The sequence below is a fragment of the Dermacentor variabilis genome, chromosome 2 (genome assembly GCF_050947875.1).
Source record: "Dermacentor variabilis isolate Ectoservices chromosome 2, ASM5094787v1, whole genome shotgun sequence".
Lineage (NCBI taxonomy): Eukaryota > Metazoa > Arthropoda > Arachnida > Ixodida > Ixodidae > Dermacentor > Dermacentor variabilis.
Genome location: NC_134569.1, coordinates 101,313,590 through 101,328,199, shown reverse-complemented (window position 1 = coordinate 101,328,199; position 14,610 = coordinate 101,313,590). Strand labels below are relative to the sequence as shown.

Genomic DNA, 14,610 nt, shown 5'->3' with positions numbered 1-14,610 from the left:
TTTTAAGCACGAAATCATAGAGAAAGAAATTAAACAAGAGGGGACACTCGGCGAAAACTGGCAACAGGAAGTACGTCACGCTAGTACTAAAGCCGACCGCTTGCTGCCACGAGCATCGGAAAAAAAAAAGAGAATGTGAAATGAGGTTAACAGAAATTGTTTCATTTTTTAAAATTCTTTCCCGGCAAAACTATATCTGCGTATAAATTAAACTTTGCGGCTTAGTTCCTTTGCATAGCGACAGGCGAATCGGTGAATTGCGAGCCAGATCCACGCGTCATTCGTCAGACACGCCGCCGTAGCGGGCGAGGCCGGCTGCGCATCTGAGCGTTGGCCTGTTCGGCGACCCGCCTGCCTGTTTTGCTATTTTTGTATTTAGCCTGGTTTGGTGGGCTCTTGGCGAATTCTTGCGTTCCTTCTGATCTTCGGACATGGCACAACTGCACTATTGGACTACGGCAAGGTGAGAAATATTTTTCGACAGTCTGCGACGCATTTCAAACAATCAGGCTTAGACCACCGCACCTAGACTAGACTTGTGACGCAGTTAACGAAAAACAGCGTGGCTGTCGTGGCGCCGTTAGTTTGAATTAATGACTTGCACTGGGAGATGTTTACGACGCTTTCTGAGAGACCCAATCTTATTTTAACTTATTTCGGTTGTTTTTGGGCACTCTAATCGCACAAGGCGCTGTGACGTAGTTTCGCGTGCACTGCATCTTACTGCGACAAGTTTTTGCGCTCTCTCTGACCCCCAACATTATTGTAACTAATTTAGTTGCATTTTGGGGCACTTTTCAAGAGCAGTGGGCGCGCCTGGCGCTGTGACGCGCTTAGCGAAAAGCAGCTCGGCCGTGGTGCGCAGTTAAATTTCGCGCTTTAATGCACTGACAAGTTCGTGGCGCTTTTTCTGACGCCCAACGTTGTTGAAAGTTATTTTCGGTACCTTTTTTGTTAATTATGAGGCACGCTCGCCGCCCTTGTCGTGACGCAGCGAAAAGCAGTTCGGCCATGATGACATAGTTTGGTGCGTACTGAATCTTACTGCTACAAGTTTGTTACAATTTTTATGGCCCCGCAACAATTTAAACCTTCTTTCGGCACTCACGCTTGTCAAAAACGCGATGAGCGATTGCCAAGAGTGATAACACGGGAGTGTGTTGCTTGCGCCTGCAGAAGGTGCAAAATATAGCGCCGTGGAGCTCAAAAAACCAGGAACATGTGACACGATAATTCCCTGTTCAGAACGACAGATAACAGGCTTTGCATCCGCGCATTTGTCTAGATGTGCGACTAGAACGCATTCTGTGACCGTCTAGCATGGTCTGGTTGAGAGCCTGTGTTGTGGCCACTTCTGTGTACGTAGTGCAACATCGCGTCAGCGGAGACCAAGGTGTGTCGGAAAGCCGCAGTAGCCCGCCTATTTGTGCTCTCACATAAAGTGCAGGAAATAATGCCCGAGACTGGGAGAATGCATGGAAATCAGATGTTTTCTTCATATTTTATGGTATTGCTTGGGGTGAGTCGGGTATTTTCTACGCATGTATGTAAAAGGGAATTGCTTTTTTTAATGCCGCCTATATTCACCACTTTCGCACGTTTCGCCTTTACACGTAGTCTTCCTATACGCTCTTAATACCAAAGTGACACATGCTTGCAATTTACTTTTTTCAGCTGATGCCATCCGGTGGAACGTTGTACGGCAACTGCTGCTGCTCTCCTGGTGCTACAACAGTGGATGAGTGCACGAAAATTCCGGAACGAGCATTTACATACAGCAAAATAAACGTTTCCTCATTTCACAAGGCGTCTTGCGCCTAATTCATGAAATTGCACGTTACACAGATTCGACGGAGGCTTGTAAAGATCGTTCGCAATCATTTTTACTAAATAATGAAACGATTCCGCACAGACAGCGCGCGGTTGAGCAGCAGAAGCAGATAAGAAAAATGCCGCGCCGAGCAATGCAGCCGTTGTGACGCGTACCAGCTCGCGTTCAAAACGCGCGCGCCCGAAACTGAAATCGGAGGTGTGGTTCAGGTATTAATGCCGGCAGCTGGGCCCGCTTGGCTATATAACGGGAGCGTCCGCTCCTGTTGAATGTCTTTCTGTATGTCCTCGCGATGACCCCTTGACTTCTAACCGTGCGGGCACCGGGCAGAACGCGGCGTGTCCCAAGGCAGCGGCCAAGGCCAACATGACTGCCTGCAACAAGAACACGCAGGTGTGCATCGCCGGCGAGTGCTCGGGTTCCATCTGCGCGAAGTACGGCCTGGTCGAGTGCTACCGCAGCGGGGCTGAGCTCAGCCTCGACGAGCAGTGTTTGCTAACGTGCCAGGAACGAGGTACGGGCTAAATCGGCGCGGTGCTCGTTGTGACCAGCTGGCGCCGTGTGATTTGTAATCCGTCGCTTGGTCAGTGTCGCTCACACCGGGAGAGAGCTTGCTTCTCGTCAATATGACCTGCCTGTCAGTTCTAGCTGGTTGTCAAATGTGACATGCTTCCAAACCGACAGGAAAATAAAGCAAGCAGGTGGGACGGCTGCCGATGGTGCGTGCCGTAGTATGTGCGCCAACAAAATTTTATTTACAGTAAAAAAAAAATAGACTGAAAAAAACTGAAAGACTGAGGAGCATGCAAGGAACTAAATGGGCTGGGAGAGTGTTCAGGTATTTGTACAGGAATAACATTGATTCATATTGGAGAAAAAGAACTAGCAAACTTACCAGCAAGTATGCGTCCTATATGGTGAGCTGCACAGCAACAAAGAACGTCAAGCGGCAAGTCAGTGACGCTGAAATAACCTCATGGGTGGCCGCAATGGAAAAGAAACCTGCCACGCGTATCTACTTAAGAGGAAAAAATGAAATCAGGAAAGAAACAATTTATGATAACTCAAAGGGAAGCTCATTACATTTCGAAAGGAGATCAGGATGCCTTGGAACACGCACTTATAAAGCGAGATATAAGAAGGAAGAAGCGTGTGCTTCCTGCAGTAAAGCTAGGGAAAGGGTGGAGCATGTTGCATTAGAATGCGAAGATATCTGTCCAGCGGTCGATCTAGGACTCACTGGCCTCCTTGAACCCCTTGGGTTCAGCAAGAGCAGAGTAAATATGTCCGCAGTACAGATTAGTAAGTGGTGATTGGAATATTGGTGGAAGGAAAGTAGGGAAACGGCAAACAACGGAGGCGTATACAAAAACAAAGGTCACGATAGGGGTTCAGAAAGTTTGGTTATGGGAATTCATCGTGATTTTTCTTTTCTTCTTTAACATAGGTGGGCGATTAGGCGGTATAATAACAACAGCTTAATGGCAAAACCCACCAGCCCATTCCAAAGGGGACGCTCGTAACATCCATGAATCCCTGCCCGTGCGCGCTGCTGGGTTTCTCGCAACGCTACGAGACAGCACTCGCCTCCACGCTTCCCTAAAGCCCCTTAAACTTCGCAAAGTAGGGGCACGCTTTGAAGAATGCCGCCTCCTCCTCGCGTGCTCTGGCAGAGGCCGACGCCGCGTCGCTATTGGCCTAATAGCATCACGTGGGCCTTCGCGCCGTGCATCAGCGCCACTTTTGCTCGAGAAGCGTCTACGGAGTGGCGAGGAGTGCATGTTGGCGCCGTTGCTACGCTCGAGCAGTGTAGGCGGCGCCACGGTCAAGGAGGGAGCGTGAAAGAGAGGAGAAACGAGGAGGAGTGAAGGCAGAGGAGGAGAGTGTCGCTACTTTACGAAGTTTAAGGGGTTCTACGCATCCCTAAAACCCCTTGATTATACGAAAGTAGCGACACTCTCCTCCCTTCGGCGCTTTCCTCGTCGATTCTCCTCGAGCGCCAGCTGCGCGCGCTGCTCATGGCACGCTCTTCCTGCTTCGCTCTCGCGGACTGGCTGCTATATACGATGGAGGAACATGGTTTTGGGCTAGTTGCGCACCCCATTGGCGTAGAAAAGTTTTAAATATGGTGATTACGACATCGAGAATGCTAAAGGTAACGTTTATGAGGAGGTAGGTTTCTTCTTAAAGCCGTATGAAAGGGGCATACTGATGTAAACGGAGGTTTGTGACAAGTTCTATATTACAGACATGTTTTCTACACAGAATAAGATGCATTACCTTGTGCATCTGATGTAGGATGGCTTGGGGCACATCCCTCTGCGTTTGACTTGTTTTTTATTGTATGTGCTTGAATGTGCCCTGCAGGTATTATATTCAGCGTGCTTCTTTATGAATTAGTCGCTAGTGCATCGTCCGTCCATGAGTTTGTCATCTCAGTGTGAAAGTAGCTTTTGCACTGTGGTCTCTAAACTAAATAGGACGGTTGCGCAATTTTATTCGAGAAAGCGTGCGCGATCATGTGTATACCCCCTGCACATTGCCTGTTTCTGTGAGCTAACCAAGCAATTATCGTCACCCACTCATGCGCGCTTGGCAGCCCAACTCAAAGCAAATTCAAGAACTGCAAAATAATGCAGAAACTGTACTGGAGTTGTCTAAGTACGTGAACGAATACCCCCGAATTGAAGTTAGCCCACCCCCAAATTTAAGCTGGACTGCGTATAAAGTTCAAGTTAGCCCAAGTCCACATTTCAACATAGCTTATTCCTAAATATAGATTGGCCCACCCCGAAATTTCAAGTTTGCCCGACCCCAAATTTCATTTGGCCCACTTCCAAATTTCAAGTTGACCAACCCCCAAATTTAAGCTGGCCCACCCCCAGATTTAAACTTGACTTAACCCATAACTTAAGCTGGCCAACCCTGAAATTTCAAGTTGGCCCAACCTCGAGCATCGGTTGGCCCACCCCAAATTTAAGTTCGCCCACGCCCAAATTTAAGTTGATCCACGTCCAAATTTCTATTTGGCCGACCCACACTTTTCAGATGGCCAAGCTCCAGGTTTCAAGTTGACGCAACTACAAATTTCAAGTTGACCCACCCTCACTATAAGCTTCCCCATTCATTTTCCAAGGAGGCCTATGTATTTATATGCGTCCCTTTGTATATTTCTTTCCGGGGGGGAGGGGTAGATTGTTCCTTATCGCTGATGAAGCTACCAATCATCTATATTTACACTATCAAAACGATTAAATGCCTTAACTGTGCAAATTATGCAATTTTGCGCAGATACAAGGCATTCCGCTTTTCGCGTGATGCGGCCGGCGTGCTCGCCAAAGAAAACTTCCGCATTAAAACCGCAATGTAGACTAGCTGGCGCTCATCACCCGCAATGTTACGGGTATGCTCGGCATTATTCTTTTTCGTGGCCTGCATTCATCGTATCTAAGTGACTGACGCACACATCGAAGTAAGCTAGGGAAAAACGCTCATCTACAAGCCGATATTTCGATTTTCAGTCAGACAGGAAACGGATCCTAACAACCACAAAAAGTGCAATCGAGAGGACGTATCCTGGCACATAATTGTTCAGACCGGAAAGCAGAACCTATAGGGCTGCATTTTCGACTGAATAACAGTTGACCACATGTGAGGTGATGAGTCCCAGCATAATATTCAGCATCTAAGGACATCCCCATTTTTATGTAACGTACACATTTTCGCAGTAAGATGCTGATGAGCAGGCCGGAAGAGCAATAAAAAGAAGCATTAGGGGATGCTTTGATACGAGCAATAAGAAAGGCGCCTTACCTCGCGAAGAAAATTATTATTTGTTGCAACAAAGTTATTTTGGCCAATGTTGGGCAGCCACTGCTTCTTGCGCAAGCCGTCACGCTTTCCTTGCGGTACCATAAAAACTGCATAACGATCTTCAGGCTTCTTGCTGCAGTTATATGCGCTACAGCATAGCATAGCGCTTGCACAACACCGCAGGAAACACAGCGTGCAACGTTCGCTCCGCAGAGCCAGCCGAGCTAAGGAGAAAAATGGCGCCAACGATAAAGTAAAATGACACCAAAACGCAAGATCCACGCGTTTCCAAGGGCAACGGCAACGAGACCAATAGTTGTGCAAAAAAAAAAAAAACGGGAGCAAAACTAGTTCCCACGGGGGGACACGCGCAAGGGGCGAGGAGGTTGCGTGGCGGCAGCAGTGATCAAAGAGTGGCGTTACTTTCAAGTTATCAAGGAACTTTATCCCTAAACCCCTTGAACAAAGCGACAGGTAGCGATATAGTTTGAACAAAGCGACAGGTAGCGATATAGTTTTATCCTGCCGCCGCAGCTACGGCGAGGAGCATGAGAGGAGGCAGGAGAGAAGGTCAGCGGCTTCCAATTGGTTGAACGCATCAGGTGGTATTTTTCGTAACCTTTTCTCTACTTTTTCTTCTTTTGCGTGTTTCGGTGCACTCGCCACCATGACAGTTCGCCGTCTTGTTGCCACTGCGCGGCATTGGCAAAGGATTTCGCATGTTTTGGCTAAGTTTCGTGGCTACCCGTGTCATTGAAGTACTCTGTTTGCTTTGTTTTACGTTAAGGATTGAATTTAGGGTACTGAAGGTGCAAAAGTGTACGAACTGAGAATTTTTCTTTGGTGGCAGGTTACGGAGTTCAGGGCAAGCTTATGCACGAGTGCTATTCTCGGTGCTCGCTTTAGATATTTTTTGCCTGATTGCGCTATCGTCAACAAGTGTACGAAGCTATGAAGTGCGTAGGCTGTGTGCTGTAATATGTCGTGCTGAAAATGTAACACGTGTTATTGGTGTAATACTGAGAATGCTTCGCTTTGTCCTTCCATGCCTTTGTTAAGCACTGCAAATATATTTTTCGAGGACAAGCTACTCATTACCAAGTGTAAATGATTTTCACTATTGTGAGTAGTCTTTCTTCCCTTCGCCATCTCGTCAGAATGAAGTGGTTGCACGAGTTTGTTGGCTCATATTGACTCGGAAACTGCGCAAAGAAAAGGGGGAAGGTGCCTATTGATAGGAACCATTTCTATGCGTAACTTCCGTCCTTGTATACGCTTTGCTTACAAACGAAGTACAGGTTCTACTGTGATGTTTGCGCTTGAGAGCGAGCGGCACCAGTTTGTCATAAAGGCGTAAAACTACTTTCACTGAGGTGCCAACGCCTTGACAAAATGACGAGAATAATTGAGGTGCTCAGCGTTGATCGTGCACGTTTCTACGTGACGCTCGCGTTATTCAGGCCAACATATCACGCGCCTTACTTTCGGTCATTGTGGTGCTAAGGTGATTAAATTATGAGACTGCACAAACTCGACACACGGCTGTCAATTGGGTACACGCAAGTACACACGTACGCGCTTCTAACAGCACAAACACATACGAGTTGTTGAATCAGTAGATGCTACATAGTGCTGCTCACACGCAAACGCACCGTCTTTCGCGTGTACCAGCGAAACCTTAATTGACTTCATCGCAGCCCTTTCACGTCGGGAAAGTGTCTTAAGAAAGCCAAATAAAGATTCTGATCAATGCAATACAAATAAATTGCAAAGCGGCTTGATCTGTTCAAGCCGCGACATTATCTTTTTGTTTTTGTTTTTTTGCCTGCGACTACAATGCATGGCCGTGGATGACATAACATTCAATGCTCTGGCATGTATATAAACATCGCGTGCATTACTCATACATTATTGGTGAGACAAAGAGCTCTGGTTTTTGTGCTAGAACTCGACACTCGAAGGAATTTGTCCACGAAACTAGCCTCAAAAGACTTCTAACTGGAACCAGGCAGCCAACCCAAAGCGGCAAAAGAAGTGTGCAGTTACTGTGCTGAAAAAGCACAAAAAGCATCTGCTTCTGCCAGCTTCATAGCATTCCATCATCGCTCCTAGCACAGCACACAATAAGGAAGCCTTGGCCCCGGCCTTGCTCGGCCCGGAGCCATGGGCGGCCCCGGAGCGAACGACCAAACTGCGAGGGCGAGCGACGAGAGAAAGAGCGAAACGCGAGGAGGCCAGGAGAAGGAGAGGCTGGGTGATGAGGAAGGTCGTTACCTTTAGTTTTATTCATGGTGTTTACGCATCCACATTACATTACAATCGTCCTTAGTCTGAAGAGAGCGCTTGGAGCTGGCCTCTCAACGGCGTGCTCGTTACGTATGCAGAAGAAGCACGTAACACGCGCCAGCAAAATGGCTCCAAAGCGAGCACTCAGCGTCGAGGACACCCACGCCCGAAAAAAGCGTCGCGCGGTACAGGAGCGTCTTCGCTACGCAGCGAGATGTAGTGCAGCCCTCGAATATGCAGGGTGTCCCAGATAACTTGTACCAAGATTTTAAAATACAGAAGAGCTCCAGAGAAATCGTACTGACTGCATAGAAGCCGCAGTCATGTGAACTTACGGCCAGTTTTTTTTTCCCTCACGAAGTATTATTTAACTAATAACTTTTAATTAGTTAACTTTTTAATTGTTGCTTGAATCGCAAGCATATCAATTACAAAGTTGTAGGGCACCTCAAGTAACCTCCGAATCAAGCATTTGTTTAGTGCTCAGCTTTGTCTCGTTGGTATTTGCGAGAAAAAACAAAATCATGCGAAACATCCAAAATACGAAACAGATACGCGCTCGCGCGCCGCTACTCGAGCGTTCCCAAGCGAATAGCCACGGATACACGGCTTTACTAGCGGCTGCAGCTCGATACAGGGCTTCACGTTATGTGACGGTCGCGGTATCAAGAGAACACGCCGCTGACGCATTGATAAGCGTAGCGGAGCCTTGTACGATGTGGCGATAAGAGAATGCAGCCGTATATCTTCGATGGTTGCTTGTAGGCGCTTGAGTAGCGGCGTGCGAGTTCGCATCTATTTCGTATATCGCGTACTTCGCGGGCTTTTGTTTTTTTTCTTGGAAAAAGACAACCAGGACCACTTCAGCGCGAAAGAAATGCTTGATTCGGAGGTTACTTAAGGTGCCCTCCAACTTTGTAATTGATATGTTCGCGATTCAAGCAATAATTAAGAAGTTCACCAATAGAAAGTAATTAAGTAATAATTCGGTATGAAAGAAATACTGGCCATACGTACATACGACCATGGCTACTATGCAGTCGGTACGATTTCTCTAGAGCTCTTGGGTATTTTTAAAATCTTGGTCCAACTTAACTGGGACACCTTGTATATATAAATGTATACATAATTCTAAAAAAAAAAGAACTCTAATCATGAGCGATTCCACTATGTGGAGGACATCGCGACGAAACGTACGCACACATTTATTTTTATACGTTCGCGTTCATTCGTGTTATACATTGGTTATGCACGTTCGTTATGCACATTCGTTATATACATTTGTGTTTTCATCTCGCGCTATATTGAGTCACAGAATTTAGACAGATATCAGCGCATTGAGTGACAGTGGGCCAGTACCGTCGGCGCCTTTGCAGAGGGAGGGGCAGTATGGGAACACTGGCCTGATGAGTGGCAACGGAGCTAGCGGTTGAAGACGATGGCGAAGGCGCGAGTTGTGACACGAGCGCGTACGTGCGGTTACGCCGAGGGCCGCCAACGAGCCAGCTGTGGAAGACGACTGACCTGCGAGCGGTGACACAAGCCACTGCTGATGATGATAGTTTTTGCTCGCACACATGAAAATTTCACAAACCCTAGCCATAAACAGCTTCGCTGAAATGATTAATTGAAGTATGTACAGTTCCATAATCCAATTAAAGTTGAACACTTCTGCCACGATGCGATGTACCATGTGAGGCAATTATAACGCTCATTCCTCTCAGATTACGAATAATGACACGCAAGAACGCCTCAAGTAAACACGTCTCCCTGTGTGCTCTGTGGACTACGCAGACAAGCAGCAGTGGTGCACGGAAGGTGACGTTTAAGTCGAATTCACCACTCTCGTATTGGACTAAACGCTGGAGATATCATACATTCGCCGCCAACATCACCGCTGATTATCGTCAATCAAAGTAAACAGCATGCAAAACTTTGCTTAGATCGATTCCCACCGTGCGTGGGATCCGCATAATTTTAGTTTTTTTCTCTTTAGTGTCCCTTATATGTATCCGTTCACCGGCGAGTCAGTTTTACGTCGCAGCTTTTATGGCGTTCTCTTCCATTGCAACATTTTTTGTCCTGTAAGCTCCCACAAATGTTGCCTGATTGAGTCATCACTAACTTGCTAATGTGATGGAATGCGTTTTTATATTTACAATAGATTAACTAGAGCTGAGAAGACGCTGCCAAGATATGCGACACATACATACATACATACATACATACATACATACATACATACATACATACATACATACATACATACATACATACATACATACATACATACATACATACATACATACATACATACACACACTTATGTGAGAATTTCACTGCGGCATTGCCATACACGTTACACTTTTGCCTATCACCTTGTATTCGCAAGCCTCCACTGACCTTTAGACGGACCTATACTTCAATGCGTCAAAATAGTCAGTCTATATAGCTGATGTTTTTCTTTAGGGCCTCTTTAAAGCGTCGTCTGTTTTGGAAGCCTTCTGGAGAACTTGTTGTTGGCCTAGTGGTAAGTGATCATTCAGAACACAAATGAAGCTCACCACGTAGTGCGCAGTCTTGTTTTTTTTTTTTGCAATTTTTTACTGAAGCCTTTTCGTCGGTATATTCTCCTCTCATTTCTCTACCTCCTGCGTCTCCTGCCTGAACGTGCGATCTCGATCCCTTAATATCAAAGTGTGTGTGAAGCAGACGCTGCTACAAGAAATGCGTTTCTTTCCCCCTCCCCCCTTTTTTTGTATTCTTCTCGTATTTATTCCAGATGAGCACACGAAGTGTCTGTCGTTGCAGGTTCAGGAAGCTGTAAATTGGCCTGCTCATTCCCAGCGATGGCGAGCCACTGCGGTGTCAAGCTACAGCCAGGTTCCCCTTGCAACGGGCTGCGCGGCTACTGCGATGTGTTCCACAAATGCCGTCCCATCAACCCGAGTGGCTTCATAACGAGCCTGAGCGGCTTCCTCTTCGGCGGCGAGCCCTTTGCCGTCCTGTATGAGTTCATCGCGGTAAGATATATGCTGCCGCAGGAACCTGTTCTGCAGTAGCGTGTCACTGGGCTGTACGGCCCAGTGACACGCCACTTGGTCGTCTGATATGCTTGGTCGTCTTTTTTTTTTTTGTTTTTTAGCCTGAACAGGTATTGAGATAGTCGACTATAGTGGAACTAGCAATTTTGCTCTTGCGGACAGGTAGTGCTGACGGGGAGCATTTTGTTTTTGGCGAAATATATGTTTTACTAGTCATCGCAACGAATGGGTGAAGAAATTTACCGGTTGGAGCGGCATGGATAATGACGGGCTTGAGCACTTAGATGTATACTCTTTAAAATTAGTTAATAAGGACTTTATTATTGATTTATTGTTAGTTCATTGATCAATGAAATTTTTCGCTAAAGTCATTCTCGTCTGTTTGCATAACGCTGCTGCGCAGGGCCGTTTGCGCTATTTCTTGGGCGTCGGCAATTTCTAAATAAAACAAAGAAAAAAAAACAACTTTGTTAAACTTACAAGTGCCCTGCATTGCATTCTGTATATATCGGATAGATTTGGGAGGCCATAGAGGGCTGAGAGGGAAGCTCTATGGTGGCCGCGCACTCACGTGTTCGTGCGCGGCCAAAAAGAAAAAAAAAAAGCTCTGCAGTGGTCGTTGGAATGGTAGCGCTCAAGTGCGATCTCTCACAGCTTAGCTTCTTCAGACACAGCGCACGCATTTGTCTATGCGCCACCTGTGTTATGGTTTTTTTTTTCGTGAGATGTTAAAGAAAAAGAAAACAAAAGCCTACGGACATTGAGCTTGAGGGGAATCGTGCGCAGAATTCAACTTCTATGTGCTGCATATTGCTACGGAGTTTGTTGAAGGCGATAGCATGTCTGACGAGGTTTACGACGTGTGGATTCCCGTCAGTACTGCATCCCGGCGACTCATAATCAACACGTCGGCCACTCAAAAACAGCTTTCACAGTTTTTGTTTTATCTGCGTCCTTTCTTTCTTTTTTTTTTGTGTGGATATGACAAGGCATGTCGGTGGTGTGTTAAGAGGCGCCTGAAGAACGCGCCCACAACTTCATCTCACTCCATGCAAAGCGGCTTGGCTACTCGTTTTTGGTAAATTTGGTTACTGAGGTTTTGCGGCAACGTGGAATTTCCTTGACACCCTTTTCTGCCTAATAATTGCTCCTATAAATGCTATTCTGCTAGACGTTCCCCCTTATAGACCCGATTGAAACGACCAATGGGTCAAAACTATTGGCGGCTGTTACGGCTACTTACGGCGGCAACTTGGCTTCTACCTTTACATGTCAAAAATGCGCGCTTTTATTGTCGCTGTAAATGTGGTACGCGCTATACCTCTGTTGCGAACGGAAGGGCGCGCGCGTGGTTTTGCAGCATCACCCGTTCAAGGCGGCCTTCGTCATCCTGGGATCGTCGTGGCTCACGCTGTTCGTGATCCGCTGCTTCGCACTGCACACGCCGAGCAACAACCCCGTTAAGAAGGCACCGCTCAAGCTCAGGGACACGCTCAAGCACCCCGTGAACGCCATCGCCAACGTGAGTGCGCGGTTCAAAATTTAACTCGTTTAGTGCGAGCAGCGAAGGTGATTCGCGGTTGTATTACTCGTATTATTCGTGACTGTTCATAAAGAAAAAGAAAAGAAAGACGTGGACGTGCGTACCGTAATTTCGCCACGTGCGTCCACGTTTTAATTGTTCCCTTTATGTTCGTCCATTATTTCTTCCGTCAGGGTGACACCAAGTGCAAAGCAATCACGAACGTCCACCGACGAGCCCCGTTCATTGCTCGACAAAAGTGAATGTATACGTAATATGAGGAAACGCCAGTGCAAGTGCTGACTAACGGCCATTACTGAATTCGAGAGAAGAACGATAAGACAGAAAGAAGAAGGGTAATAGGAGGAAGTCGCTCCTCGAATCCAGCTGTCTGTTGCTGCCTGTTTGTACCGACTTTAATCGGTGACAACCTAAGAATAAGTAGACGATGAGCAAAACGAGAACAAGGTGAAAGGAGGAGCCAACGTTTCGACAAGTCCCCTTGTCGAAACGTTGGCTCCTGCTTTCACCTTGTTCTCGGTTTGCTCGTCGTCTTGAATTTCCACCTCCCGCCTTCCCCGTGTTTTCCCTAAGAATAAATAGGTTATATATATACGCTGTCAAACTCAGACATAATTTGAATATATGTGCCAGCCATTCACGATCGCTTATTTTTCTCACGTAAAGTGGTTTGCGCGTTTGAAAGTTCTGTTTTATCTGTACAGATCAGTTTTTATTTCACTGGTTGCAGAATCATACATGAACGTCTAGGGGAAATTTTACGGGGACGTTGATATCAGTGCTCAGACAAAAACAATATTTAGCTTGAAACAGCAACGAGCTTTTTGTTGCATGTCGGCGAGGAACAGAGCAGCCAAGGTTCCGACAGAAAAATGTCGCGTATTGCCAGGAATCGACAGGCTCATGCGATTGCATCTGGTTATCAGACAACGCGATGGCGGACAAAACACTTTTATATTTGAATAAGCTAGTATTTACGTTATCAGAGCAATGTCCTTAAACTGGGAGGAAGCTCGAGCTGGGTAGGTTCTTCTCAGCACTGAAGGGCAGGTATGTTGCGTTTTTGTTGGGATGAGTGTGTTTGTAATACTTAGGTTGCCACCGACTATATTCGTCAAAATTTTTAGCTCATTCTGCGCGCGCAACAAATAATTTAGGAATTTTCAGTAAATGATTAATTACTTCATGGCATGGGCGACTACTAGAAGCTGTTCAGAAAAATGTTTCGAGAGACTTCAGATAAACTGCTTCTCGCTAGCATACTTTCCCGCAGCTTTTCTTTTCTTTTAGCGTGGCCATGTAGGTAATTGCTTTAATGTTTGGGGACCTTGCAGAAAGTGTACGTGTTGTTATTTGTACGCAGAATTGACTCCAACAATGTGGCCGCTTTCCCCGACGGACATCCTCCGGCAGGAAGAAGTTGCGGACAGCCGTCGTTACAGGACAGTCTTGGTGAACGAACTGATGCGCAACTACAAATCGGCTTAGAAGTGATCGCTATTTTTCCAACAAGCCGTTAATGTTACCTGAGACGACTCTACGTGCGACGATAAACTGGAACTGCGATTAGCTTATATTTTTAATTTATCCACTGAGCAAGTATTGCCGGTGGACTTTCTGCACTAAACAGCAAGATGGCGTTCAGGCAGCACCCCGTCGTCTCCAAGTTGTATCAAACAAAATTTGTTCTTGAAACTTTTGGATATCAATCTAACTTGAGCTTTTACTATGTGCTTGTTTAAAATGTGTGAGCGCCATGGCCTTTTTTGCTCTGGAGTGTTCGCAAACGTTATTCTTTGCCGACACGTTTTTTTGTCGATGACTGAAGTATAAAATCTTATCTGCGTGCTATTAAACGATTAGCTACCACGCAGCAGTCGCAGTCTTGCCCTTCGAGTGTGCCGTGAAAACGTGGCGGCCTCGACGCCAAAATACCCAAGTCGCGGCCGTGGGTTTCCGGCTTCAAAGACGTAGACGCGAGACGCAAACAACACTTGCGAAAGGCGCGCAGCGGCCGTTGAACCAGCTATATCACGCCGGATGGAAACGCGAACGAGCGAAAACGACTCAGCTGTGGCGTTTTTTTTTTTTTC

The 14,610-nt window shown here is 46.6% G+C and overlaps 1 protein-coding gene across 1 annotated transcript; it reads left to right on the top strand.

The window, feature by feature from the left end:
- Positions 1-2,160: 2,160 nt before the first annotated feature.
- On the top strand, positions 2,161-14,371 carry LOC142570914 (disintegrin and metalloproteinase domain-containing protein 10-like). The gene is made up of 4 exons (XM_075679214.1): positions 2,161-2,345; positions 10,742-10,953; positions 12,335-12,496; positions 13,881-14,371. The coding sequence occupies exons 1-4, from the start codon at positions 2,198-2,200 to the stop codon at positions 13,884-13,886; spliced, it is 528 nt and encodes a 175-aa protein (XP_075535329.1). The 5' UTR covers positions 2,161-2,197; the 3' UTR covers positions 13,887-14,371.
- The last annotated feature ends 239 nt before the right edge of the window (positions 14,372-14,610 follow it).

Bases quoted from the DNA above. Each gene is read 5' to 3' on its own strand.
- LOC142570914 (XM_075679214.1), top strand. From the start codon at position 2,198: ATGACTGCCTGCAACAAGAACACGCAGGTGTGCATCGCCGGCGAGTGC. The intron at 2,346-10,741 runs GTACGGGCTAAA...CTGTCGTTGCAG, and splicing joins GCTAACGTGCCAGGAACGAG to GTTCAGGAAGCTGTAAATTG. The intron at 10,954-12,334 runs GTAAGATATATG...GTGGTTTTGCAG, and splicing joins TCCTGTATGAGTTCATCGCG to CATCACCCGTTCAAGGCGGC.